The 13,182-nt window shown below is 41.2% G+C and overlaps 1 protein-coding gene across 2 annotated transcripts; it reads right to left on the bottom strand.

The window, feature by feature from the left end:
• Window positions 1-1,267: 1,267 nt before the first annotated feature.
• Window positions 1,268-13,182, bottom strand: LOC113586719 (calcium-binding mitochondrial carrier protein SCaMC-1-like). 2 transcript variants are annotated; one of them, XM_027025063.2, is made up of 10 exons: window positions 12,831-13,182; window positions 12,336-12,462; window positions 11,900-11,987; window positions 8,824-8,935; window positions 7,707-7,865; window positions 7,269-7,421; window positions 6,701-6,808; window positions 6,268-6,435; window positions 5,180-5,330; window positions 1,268-4,672 (listed from the first exon to the last, which is right to left on the bottom strand). In XM_027025063.2, exons 1-10 carry the CDS (start codon window positions 12,996-12,998, stop codon window positions 4,500-4,502), a joined length of 1,407 nt encoding a protein of 468 aa, XP_026880864.2. In that variant the 5' UTR covers window positions 12,999-13,182; the 3' UTR covers window positions 1,268-4,499. The 2 variants fall into 2 exon arrangements, with proteins under 2 accessions (XP_026880864.2, XP_026880862.2); XM_027025061.2 differs by having other exon boundaries at window positions 1,268-4,675.

Below are 13,182 nucleotides of genomic sequence, written 5' to 3' on the forward strand. Positions count from 1 at the left end.
AAATACTGAGAGAGACAACAAAGTGGCAGGGATCATATACAGCAACATATACAAGACACGAGCTGCACATCACGATTCCAAATGGGAGGAACCACAGAGAGTGATGGAGGCTAAGATCCTTTAGGACCTCCAGATCCAGCCATTAAAGGAAGGAGTGGTGAACCAACAAACTATACCAGACATTGTGATGATAGATAAGACATAGTAGCTGTAATAGATGTGGTAGTTTCAAGAGATACAGGCATACAAAGAAATGACTATGAAAATCTGGAAACGTACCAGAGACTGAAAGAAGAAATAATATATGGAAGATTGATACCAAGGTTGTCTCAGTTATCCCAGTCGCGATAGGGGCACTTGGGGCTGTGATCCCTAAGATGGAAGAGTGGCTCTAACAGATCACAGGAAAGACAACAGTCTCAGTCCAGGAGTCCTATGAATAGCAAAAATACTGTGCTGCAACCTCTCAGGCCTCTGGTAGAAGGCATGAGTGTGAGGAAAAAGATAATCAGACACTGGAAGAATGAGGCAGTAATAATAATATATCATGGCAGCACCAGAACAAGCTCTGAATACAGGCTCAACAGAGGCTGGGATCACCCTCTCCAGGCTGTCCCCCTGATGCAAGCTGTGCAAAGATGCCCCTGAGACAATCCAGCACATTACAGCAGGATGGAAGATTCTAGCAGGCAGAGTATACATAGAACACCATAACCAAGTGGCTGACCTAGTATACAGAAACATCTGTGCCGAGTACAGGCTGGAAATTCCGAGGTCAAAGTGGTGTAAACCCCAAAGGAGGTAGAGATTGACTAAGCTCAGATCCGGTGGGACTTCCAGATACAGATTGATAATATGGTAATGGATAACCAAACGGACATGGTAGTGAAGGAAAAGCAGCAGATGGATAAGAGGGCTGAAGTGATAAATCGAACAATCCCAAGTGATAGGAACATAAGGAACAAGGAATACGAAATGCTTGAGTAATATCAAGGGCTGAAAGAAGAGCTAGAAAAGATGTGGAAGGTTAAGGTGGTTCCAATGGTAAACAGAGCACTAGGGGCTGTTGCCGCCAAACTGGATGAGTGGCCCCAGCAGAGATCTTTGTCCAGAAGAGTGTAGTCCTGGGAACAGTCAAGATACTACACAGGTTCCTCAAACCCACACGCCGATGGTGGAAGGAAAAAGACCACCCGTAGGAGGGCGAGTGGGGAATACTTTATTTATTTATTTACATTTTCAGCATTTAAGAGATGCTCTTGTCCAGAGCAATTTACAAAAGTGCTTTGTCATCTACTTCTATCCAGTGCAGTAGATTATAAATAAAAACACAAGCAAGAAACAGGCACAATACAGGTATTGATATCGGATCAATACTGATCCGATATAGATATCTTGCATTAGAATGTTGCCTGACATGGACACTGATCTGATTATATTTAATAAAAAAACTGTGGAGCTGTGGTTCAGTTGTTTAGGTGAATCTTAGATTGCTGGGGAATATTTTATGTGCAGGTGTATTACATAGGTCATATTTCTACAGACTAGATATAACAGATAAATATAAACAAGACTATAAAAAACAGAAAAACTGTTTACAAGACTAAAGCATTTTTTTTCCTAATGCCACACAGCATCTCTCTTAGTGAGGTAATATTTATTGCCTTGGTCATCCTCTGCTCCGAACGTTTGCCTCACTCACTAACTCCTAAAATGTCCACTATAGTTCATCTGCATTTTTTTCCTCATTACAGATAAAACTATAATTCCACATCAACTTAAAATCACACAACAAGACATGCAGTCTGCCTTTACAAACTGTGAAGTAATGGGTTTTTCTAAAGAGTTGGGTACTGTAATAGGATGCCACCATTTCAACAAGTCAGTCTGTGAAATTTCATCCCTCCTAGATATTCCATGATCAACTGTCAGTGGTATTACTGAAAAGTGGAAAAGTTTAGGAACCACAGCAACTTAGCCAGGAAGTGAGTAAATTTCACCAACACTCTGCTGGCTCTGAACTGAGTTCCAAACCTACACTGTCATTAACATCAGCACAAAAACTGCACTGGGAGCATCATGGCATAAGTTTCCATGGCCTAGCAGCTGCATGCAAGCCTTACATAACCAAGCACAATGCCAATCATCAAATCCAGTGGTATAAAGCATGCCACCACTGGCCTCTGGAGCAGTGGAAATGTGTTCTGTGGAGTGATGAACCAAACTTCTCTATCTGGCAGTCTGGTGGATGAGTCTAGTCGGTGAAGGGAAACTGTAATGCTTCAGCATTCCAAAGACATTTTGAACAATTGTATGCTTCCAACTTTGTGGGAACACTGTGGGGAAGGCTCTTTTCTGTTCCAGCCTGACTGAGCCGCAGTGCACAAAGCAAGGTCCATAAAGATATGTTTGGTGTGAAGAAGAACTGTGCTTGGCCCACACAGATCCCTGACAGAGCCAACTCCATTGAACACCTCTGGGATGAACTAGAACAGAGATTGTGAGCCAGGCCCCCTCATCCAACATCAGTGTCCCCACAAATACTCTTCTGGATGATTGGGCAAAACATTCAAAAAGACACTCCAAAATCTTGTAGAAAGCCTTCCCAGAAGAGTGGACTCTCTTATAACTCCAAAAGGACCAACTCTGTATGAATGCCTAAGGACTTAGAATGGGACGTGATAAAAGCTTCTGTAGGTGTTGTGTGTAGGTGCCCCAATACAGCTGCCCATATAGTGCAGACCTATCTTAAATTAGTTTATTATCCACCTTCTTATTCATTTTTCCAGTCCACCTTAAACCTCAGCAGGCTAACGGTGAACCTGGCAGTTTTCTGCTTTTTTTTTTTTTAATGCGATTTGAATACTAAAGCCACAGAGTAATTAACTTAGATTAATTTAGAGGAGAATGCTTTACTTGTTTGGTCATTTTTGTCCGCTCTGTTTCTATTACTTTTCTGGTGCTTGTTCTCAGTTCCCTAACCCTGAACTTTCTTAAGAGTCTGGAAACTGGAAACATAAAAAAAGGATTAATAAATAAATCAGTGTTGGTTGCGGACCTGTGGTGGTATACAGAGCTAAGATGCTATTTTGTCTCATTTAAATGTTCTCGCAAGAAGGCAGATAACTTGTTCCCCAACACTTGGTTATCAAAACTACATGACAGCAATGTGAATCATCACACGTGACCTAGTGCATGAATATCTGCATTGGAATATAATAGATTTGATTGTTAACATGAAGAAAACCTTACAGTTAAACTCTGTGCATGAACTGTGCATAGTTTCATATCGAGCCGACTCTGATACATGGTATCGGATTGGTGGCACATGTAACACACACACTCACATTCCCCGACACCATGACAAAGAATGCAGACAAAAACAACCTTGCTCTGTGTTCTAAGAAACAAGGCAGCTCTGTTTCCATGACATTCCATGACAGAATGTTTAATGACATTCTCATAGTACCCAAAGCCAATTAGTTAAACCATGCCAACTAGGACCCTTGGATGAGTTTTAGCTAGCGAGCTTTTTGAGGTGCACGTTTACTTAAGAACTTGTAGCTTCTACATATAGTACGAAGCAAACACACTGTCACCAGCGGTCTTAGGACATTCTATAACAGTATGGAACAGAACGACATTCCTGCGCTCATGTTACTTTCACACTTTCATTTCTTGAGTCCATATGAATGTGGATGTTTGGATGTTTGTCTTTTTCAGAAATCTTGAACATTAGGACAAGATTACTTTATTACAAGATAAAACGTTTTAACCACTGAGTTGGTTTTTTGCCTACAGTTGCCCATTACATAGATTGTCTCCTTGGAGCACACAGACTAACCGGTAGCCTTCATCCACTGGCCCTGGCATTTTAGCTCTACTAGCCATTCCAGCACTGTGCTCAAGGGGGCAGTAGTGCGGTGCTGATATCTGGAAGTGAATCTCATTCTCATTTTCTGCCTGGTTACCTCCACCGTTCTGGGGATCTGGGGCAGTGTATTATAAATAAATAATTTCAAAAAATATATAAAAACTAAATATATCAAGTTCACAAAACTTAAGGCCCTAAGGCATAATCCAGCAGGTTTCAGCATATGCTATTGCTATTTCTATGGCAAAAAATTTAAATATGCAAAACACTGGTCACAGTAAAAATATCTGACAAACCTTTGAGTGTAAATCTGCTAAAGTTTGCCCCATGGCTGAACACAGCTGCCTGTTTCCTTCATCTTCGATGTCAGCCCAGATGCACCTGCATGCGTTTTAAAAGCTGAATTCAGCACTCTAATTCATTGGTTGCTTTGGACACACTAAGCCTTACAACAGCGAACAGGTCTGAAACAGCATGCTAAATAGCAATATTTCTTTGAAAATGATGACAGTACATCTACTGTGGCCTGTATTGATGAGTCCTCTTGGAACAGTGATGATCTCTGCTGTCTACTTTGACGGGCTTCCCGTATTCCCTTCGTGTGTGTTCGGAGCGTCGATCACTTCTAGATGCCCAGCCACACCTTCGTGTGCTCGTACACGACGTAGCTGATGCTCACTGCTGGGATGACCTTCATGGAGTTCGGGAGGATGCCCCGGTACAGGCCCAGGAAACCCTCCTTCGCCACGATGCTTCGGAGCACCGAGCGCACGGACACATGCTCCGAGGCGTGCAGGGCTGCTGAATGACGAACGTTAAAAAACACGGAGAGGCAAGAACACACCAGTTATGGAAAATCCTTCCATGTTCTCAAAAAGTCGCAAACAGTTCACATTTAACCTTTTTAGACACTGACTCTTCATTTTTCCATACTCTTGCCCTTGACCAAAATGTATTTTCAGTGTTTGCCATTCACAGTGCAACAGTCTGGGACAAGGATCTGTGTGTATGTGGACAAACCCAACCCTCCAGCATTTGGTGACCTTATTCGCCTGCAACCTCTGCCTTACTGCCAATAACCATGTCTCGAAATGCCTCCGAAAGGCCACATGCCTTTGTGTTCTCTCCAGCTCTTCTACTCACACACGCACACACAAACACCCACAAACACGCACAGATGCACACACAAAACACACATACGCTGACACCCCCCCCCCCCCCCCCGGTGACGGATTCCTCCTACATGGAGCATTCAGAAGTAGCTGCCTGGGCGGTGAGGCTCCGTGAGACGGCCACGGGGCCCACCTTGCGCCTGCATGCGCGTGCGCACCAAGGCCAGGGGATAGCTGGCCAGCTGCCCGCATGTGCTGGAGACAGTCCCGCAGCACAGCAGGACCAGGACGCCAGGGTTGGCCGTGTCACGGGCGTACTGGGACAGCCAGGCATTCTTCAGACTCTGGGGCAGAGAAAGAGGAAGAAGTGGACTTGCAATAAATGAAGGTGTGCTCTGAAAAAACTATTTATGAACGGTAAATGATAAAAGAGAAGTGTACCGTTCATTTTTCACTGTGTCTGGTGAGCTTTACGTCTCATATTAGACAAGAATCCCTTAGATTAGAATAGCATTATCTTTTAGGTTATGCAGAAGCTATTGGTCTATTCGAGTCTGTATCTGTATCTAACATTTTCTGAAGAACTGTGATAAGTTTAGGCATAATACAATACAAAAATGTTGCAATACAAAAATAGACTTTTTAATGCTAAATTATATATAATGCCTTTCTCAAACTCAATATTATATTAATATTGTGAATATTAATATTAATATTCCAGAAGCAGCCAGCTTTATTCTTGCTGGAAACGATAATTAATTAGTAACTTGTGATCATTTTTTTAACTAAGCCTGTTAAGTGCTGTGGCTCGATAATGTTTAAATGCCCACTCTTCCTTTTTACTGTTCATCAGTCTCACGTTACTGTGCTGGGATGGGAATTCTTGCAGGCTTCCATGACACTCTATTGCAACGGCGCGCTCCTGCACTGAAACTGCTTAGTCAGCAGTCCAAGTACAGAACACAGCGATGTTCCGGAATCAGTTACCAAGGGACTAGATGAAATGGCAAGTCACTTCTAATCCTGAGATAATAGGCTTAAAACAACACAGGCACTGTGTGTTGCTGTTCCTGTGCACATAGCTCATATTTACATCTTTTGATATTTGGCAGATACTCTTATCCAGAGCAGCTTCCATATATTAAGCAGCATGTATCACACAGTGTGTGCTCTCTGGGGATTGAACCCAAAACACCAGTGCTGCTAGCACCTTGCTCAACCTGCACTACCAGGTGAGCTACAGCGGTACCATACCGTGTGGGGCCGTTCCTGCACACGCACCTCATAGACGGCGAGATCGATGCCGGCGTAAGGGATGATGCCTAGCATGTTGGGTACATAGCCTTTATAGAAAGCTCTCATGCCTTCCCTTTTCAAAATTGAACGGGCACAGTCCCCCATTCCTGAATACTGGCCAGTGCTTCTCAGAGTCAACCTGGTCTTCAAAACCTGGGGGTACAGAGAGAGAATCATTTATGCATACAGTGAGAACTGGCCGGGGTTGTTCACAGTCCTCCCAGGGATTGTTACAATCATTTAAAGTTAAAGTTCGCTACAGTTCAATAAAAGTGATCAGCCCTAATGGCCTGGAAACAAGAAATAAAACACCTATGCACTCATCCAAGTCATTAAATCCGCAGGGATTAATCCCTGGAAGTGGAGAATGTGCACTGGATCAATGAACATTTGTAAACGAGATGTGTGGTGCCCTCACCTCCATGGGGTAGATGGCGGTTTGTGCAGTGGCTCCGGCTAAAGAGCCAGCCATGAATCTCTGTGCTGTCTCTACTTTATCCCCCTCTGACGAAAAACGCTTCTTATACTGGCAGGAAACAAGACCAAAGCATTATTCGCAAGCGGTCAAGGTAATTAGAATGGCAGCTGAAGCTATTTAGCGCAAGGTGAGTTTCACTGAAAGGACAGTAAGAACCACTTTAGATACTTGCTATTAGTTAAGTGCTTGTGGTGCTTTTGGGATGTGGGGCGATTCTTGAAGCAAAACTATAGACCGAGGTTGCTTAAATTAAAAAAAACAATTATTCTGGGACTCTTGAAATGTATTAGTTTACGATTAGGGCCACTTATAATATATAATTACATTATTATTCATATCATTATCATTACATAATAATATCAAAACATTAGTATTTCCCCAGTTGAAGTTCCTGCACTGTGCTTAAAACACACTTGAGTTGTATTCTACGGGCCTTTATAATGTATCTGATGCAGTCCAATGCAGTGTGTGGGGAATGCTGGAGCAGGGGGTTCTGGGACATCCTGACCTGTTCATAAGCCATGAATTTGATAGCGGTCTCCGGGGCAATTTTGAGCACGTTGAGTCCGTTGCCCCTCCACAGAGACATCACTCCTCCTTCCTTCAGCATCTGTTTGAAGCCTCCGACTAGACTGATTGGGTTTGACCTCGAAGAATGTACCTGCAACACAATGAACAAGGATAAACTTCCCATTTCAAACTCATGATACAAAGACAAGATTCATGGTAATACACTGTGCCCTCTACTATATATATATTTATCATGGAAATGAATAAGAAAACAAGCAATGAAGCCTAACAATGAACACCCTGAGGCTGTAAAACTGGTAAGGATATACTATATACAGCAACTGTAATGATGTGAATATACATTAAAAATGCATAACAACAATTAATTTAAACTGCAATAGAGACAATTTAACACTGGACATTTCACAGTGCGTACCTGCATAAAAACTTTTATTCTGTCCAGAGGGGCGGTGCCTGTTCGAGAAACTGCCCCTGCTGTCGCCCCGGCAACCAGCTGTTTCCACCAACCCCCAGAGGTCTTCTCCTCAACCGTGAACTCATCAGGAATGGCAAGATTGTCACCAATGTCCAGCTGCTAACTTGGAGAGGCATAAATTACAATGCTAATAGGAAGACTTTTTAAGAGTCACAAGGAAATGTAAAAGAAGTCCTGACGTGCTCAAAATGTGAAACATTTTCTAGTTGTAAGATTTAAAGTAAACAGGGCATAAAGATCCCATCACAGTACATAAATCAAATCCTAAAAGCTAAAAGAAGCTGTCAGTAAACCTGGGGCCAGTAAACTTGTGCCCCTTTCTATGTTCTTCTAATGAAGAAAAACAAAGCATTAACTGATTGACTTTATTACGCCTTTTCGTATTTTTAAAAAAGCATTCCCACACTTCACAAGATGCTGTGCCTATAATAAAAACAGAGCCACGGATAACACAAAAAGCTAACGAATTATTGTTGGTTAAAGTACTATTCACAGCACCTTTGTTAGCACGCAGTAAGTGAAGGGTGGGAGACTGCACATGCTCTCTGAACACAACAGAGCAGCAGAGCTGAGTGGAGTATTTCTGCTGCTCGAAGCACCTGCTTCGAATCATGTTACCAGCAGTAGAAGCAGTGCAGGAAAGGCACGTGCATCCACTCCAGGAACCTTTAGGTAAAGATGATTAACTTGAAACTACAGAACGTCTTTGTCGAATCCATTTAAAAGTTTTAGAAGCCATAACCTGAATAAAAATTGCACTTTTCCTTTACATTTATTATAAGGGTATGTTCACATAGCAGCTAAAAGTGGCCCAGAGCTTTTTCATCATTTCTGACACATATGTTAACTGTGTGGCAGCATGAACAGGAAAAAAAATCCCACATTTAAATCTGACACTTTCAGTTCTGATTTGGGACACTTAACAGCCCAGCAAACCAAACCAACAAAATATTTGGTCAGAAAAACGGATTTGGGCCACTTTTACCTGTTGTGTGATCGTAACTTAACACTCTTAACAGTTTAGAAGCTTACAGTGTACACTGGAACAGTAACTGACCGAGGAGTGCTTCCAGTATCGGATGATTTCTTCCAGATCAGTAGCAGGGTTAAACAGGAAGTGATCCCTCCACTCGTTCCAGTCAACAGTCATGATGCCATCATTGTCAATGCTGCAGAACACATTCAAATGATGAATACAGAGAATACAGATATGTCATATCCTTAAGCATCTATTACTGGACAGAGAGACTAGACATGGATCCTCACATCCAACCCTGTAAAGTCAACCACTTTACAATGTTTATTTTAGCATTTTCCTAAACTAAAACTCAGAAAAACTATATTGGTAGCTGTTTACTTAAGCATATGTACCAACAGTAAAGAATAAATGGTTTCTGAGTAGACCACATTGCATTTATATTAGTCATGCTGAGCATGAGTGCATGCCAAATGTAAATATTACTGAATTAAGCATGTTACAGCAGGGAGCACATGAAACTACAAAACATTAGCAGTTGGTAACAACACTCTGAATGACACAGTTGCAAAGTCAGCATATTTATCACACTTGCTCATTGCAATTACTTGGCAAGATGTTAAAATGTATACTTGTGCATTTTCATATTCTCAGTGCAAAAAATACAAACTGTCCTGGAATCTGGAAGCAAAATGCTACCATGCATACCCAGAGTTGATTTGCAACACAATACATGTAACACATTCAACATACCAACATCAAGCATTTTGTAAATGCATTTTATTAGTTACAAAAAAAATGGCAGTCATTAGATTACTGGTACATTTAAAATATAGTGATTACGAGCAGGAATCCAGTACAACTTAACAAGTTTCATTTATTCCTTTTTTCCCCATCTTCTGTTACACCCCATTCCCTTTTTATGGCTCCAATCAAGTATGTTTTCCATGATGCTTTGCTGTCATGCTGCAACAGCACCGAATGTGAAATATGTGCCCTGCTGTGTGTTCTTACATTTTATCTCTTTTACTTCAGTTTGTGACTTTACTTTATCGATTTGTGAGCTCTTTCTGGTGCGTTCTTTGCTTTCATTAACACACATGGTGTAGTGTGAGGTCTAATAGCTTTTAGATCAGGAACATGGGATTTCGTGGGGACATGAGATTTGTTTGCTATAAACACAGGGATTTACCAGTCTGCAGCAAAGAGTCTTCTCAGCAGTGCTGGACTCCTAGGGAAGGGACGTGTTTATATGGGCAACTTAATTACACATCTCTTGAGTTGTTATTCAGTATGCACAGGGAAAATACAGGAGCGTGTAGGAGCTCGTTTGTGGACATACTGACTGGCATGGTAGAGCACCAGTGTTTGGCATTTCATGGGTTAAAAATAATTTTAAAAAATACAAGAAATGAATCAATCAGATAACATTAAGATTCTAATTCTTTGGATTAGGTTACAGATGGTGTAATAGGTAATCAGTAATCTGTAATAAAATATTTTATAAAATAACCTTCCTAACCATGTGCATACCCCATGATATTAATTGTGCACACACATGTCTAGAATGTGGTTATGAAATTAGGCAAATATACAGGTATTCAGTTACTAGAGAACACTTTACCAATAAATGTAAAGTCAGATTCTTACAGAGGTTTGCGCTTTATTTGTTTCCAGACTAGAATAGTCAGTATTTACAAGTCTTGCAAATGATTTTCCTTGGATACACTAGATACACAAATATATTTAGTCATTGCAAATGAATGTGTTGAAGTTTCCCAGTACCAGAAAGACAGAATATATGCTAAGCATATTACACACAAAGTTGAGAGGGTTACTTTAAAATTGTATTCCATCACAGTTGACTGATTACATATTAAAAATGTATCTGTAACATAATCCAAAGGATTACAATATTAAAGTAACATCATCTGATTAATTGTATTGTTTTAACCTATTAACTGCTGAAGAATTTCACAACACCGGTCCTCCACACTGGTTCAGTAAGAAATAGCCAGTATGGCCACCAAAAAGCTCCCACAAGCCTTGTATTTTCTCTGTGCACACATGAACAACTCAGGAGATGTGTAAAAGTTGGATATGTTCAACATATCCAATCCATAGCAGCGCAGCGATCCTGAGAAGGCATGTTGCTACAGAATGCTCAGTCCCTAAACTCCTGTCAAACTGGTAAACTCTTCTTTGTACTGAACCAGTGGCGCTTTGTTAGAATGTATGTAAAATGACTGCGGACATAACATGAAATTTTTTTTTAAATCGGCGTCAATGACTGGTTATTTTTACATCTGTACAATCTTCTGCAATTTATCATCAACTAAATACAAAAGAAAATTCATGCAAACAAGATTACTTTAACTTAACATGTATAAAGTCATATGAAAAATACAATATTCACAAAAAATGCTGAAATCCCTGTTTTGATGACAAACTAATCTGGTGTCCACACGACACTCCATGTTCCTGATCAAAAAGCTATTAGCAATCATACTGCATCATGTGTGCTAACGAAAGCAAAGAAAGGCACGAGTGATACCAGGAAGAGCTCACAAATTGTCTTTTTTCCAGTCATAAACTGAAGTAAAAGGGAATGAAGGAGAAGAGCCAAAACGTAAGCACACAAGGCACAGCGCATATTTCACACCTTTACAGAAACACAGGCTACATTAGGTTCTGCTGCAGTGTGATAAGCGTGATGGGAAGTGTCCACATGATGAGACTGTACTCACTTGATCAAAACAAAGGAGTAAGTGCAAGTGAATCTTGGTAAGTTGTATTGGAATCCTGCTTGTAATCATCACATTTTAAAATGTACCAGTAATCTGATTATAGTTACATTTTTTGATATCCTTTATTTGTCCGTGTTAGCTACATGCATTTAATTATTACCCAGCCGTGACCACAGGTGACTTCAGTGGACTTTTTGTAAAGTATAAAGTATATACATCATTTTTACACTAGAAAATACTATAGATCATTTTTTTTAAATCTGCATTTAAAGTGAACACTAGAGTTCAAAACAGACTGCATCAGTATCAAGGTGAGTCAAAAAAACAAAACAAAACACAACCACGGCTCTCCTATATGTATTACAAATCTGTACACAAATAAATATCTGAACAGTGTTGAGAGACCCAACCTCTGCAGAATCTTCTGTGCTGCGTCTGTTGATATGTCCATTCCCAGTTCAGCCAGGGACTGTTTAATCTCCGAGGCATCTAGGCGGCCTAACAGCAGAAAGGGAGACACACCACAGCCTCACACCCTTCAGGAAAATTAAAAGACGCGGGGCCTTATGCAGTCGGACTGGCAGGATAACCTTGCTACACTGACGAAGTGATGGGACCAAGCCACGATCAAAGCGTTACCATAGCGCTATTTTATCGCTTCCGCTGGTATTATAGTAGTCTACATTGTGTCGAATTGTAATAAATACTTTAACGCTACTTCTTTTATGCTTTTTGGCCGCTTTAGTTGTCCTTCAAATGGTACTGCCCTATATTATTAACACCCAGAATAAGCGGTTCTGGGAGGTTTAGCACAACAGAAAGCCTGGGCGCTGCGACGGTTCCTACCGTCCTCGTTCTTGTCCAGGCTTTTAAAGGTGAGCCACAGTTTCTTTTCGTGCTCTTTAAGGTACCGAGCGAACTCGATCAAGTCCAGGGCGCCGTCTCTGTTTTTGTCTCCAGTAGCCACTATTCTCTGTCAATTAAGCAATGCAAACATTTAAGGGACACATCGCAAAAAAAATCCGCGGATAGTTGTAGAGTAAACAAGGCGCCAGCAGTCAGGTTCTTACAGGAAACAACAGAACTACACCTGGGTTACATACACTCGTAGCTACTGCGTGATATAACGTTAGTCATAGCATGGATGCCAATAAATGTTTGCTAGCTAGTCGTTTCATGCAAGCCTACGATTTCTCTAGAAATGAACAAAATAGATTATACTTAAATTCGACCACGGCGCTCCATAAAATTAGACCGATAGCGGTCATCGTGCTTGCTATTTTCACTGGTCCAGCTCACCAGATAACCGGCTGAAACAAAATACACGACTAAATGAGCTACCTGGGCTTCTCCGGTACGGAGGGATATACCCATGGCTATGAGACCTGCTCGAAGCTCCGCCACGTTAACTTTCCCGTCTTTATTGGTGTCGAGTTTTTTAAACAGTTCTTCATAGTTTTTCTTACTCTCCGCATCCCAGCCCCGGCAGTCTCTGAGAATCGGATGCATCCTCGCTGTTGATTTAGCAATGGATGCAGCGATTGTACAAGGCCTTTTTAGGTTTAAGGGGGGTATTGTATGAATTTACAAAGCTCTGACGCAAAGCAATAATTCTAAAATGCATTGGGCAAAGAATGAGAAATTAAAATTGATAAAACCGGATTTCAGTACGACCGTTTAACTAAGTGATGCA

The sequence above is a fragment of the Electrophorus electricus genome, chromosome 7 (assembly GCF_013358815.1).
Source record: "Electrophorus electricus isolate fEleEle1 chromosome 7, fEleEle1.pri, whole genome shotgun sequence".
Taxonomy (NCBI): Eukaryota; Metazoa; Chordata; class Actinopteri; order Gymnotiformes; family Gymnotidae; genus Electrophorus; species Electrophorus electricus.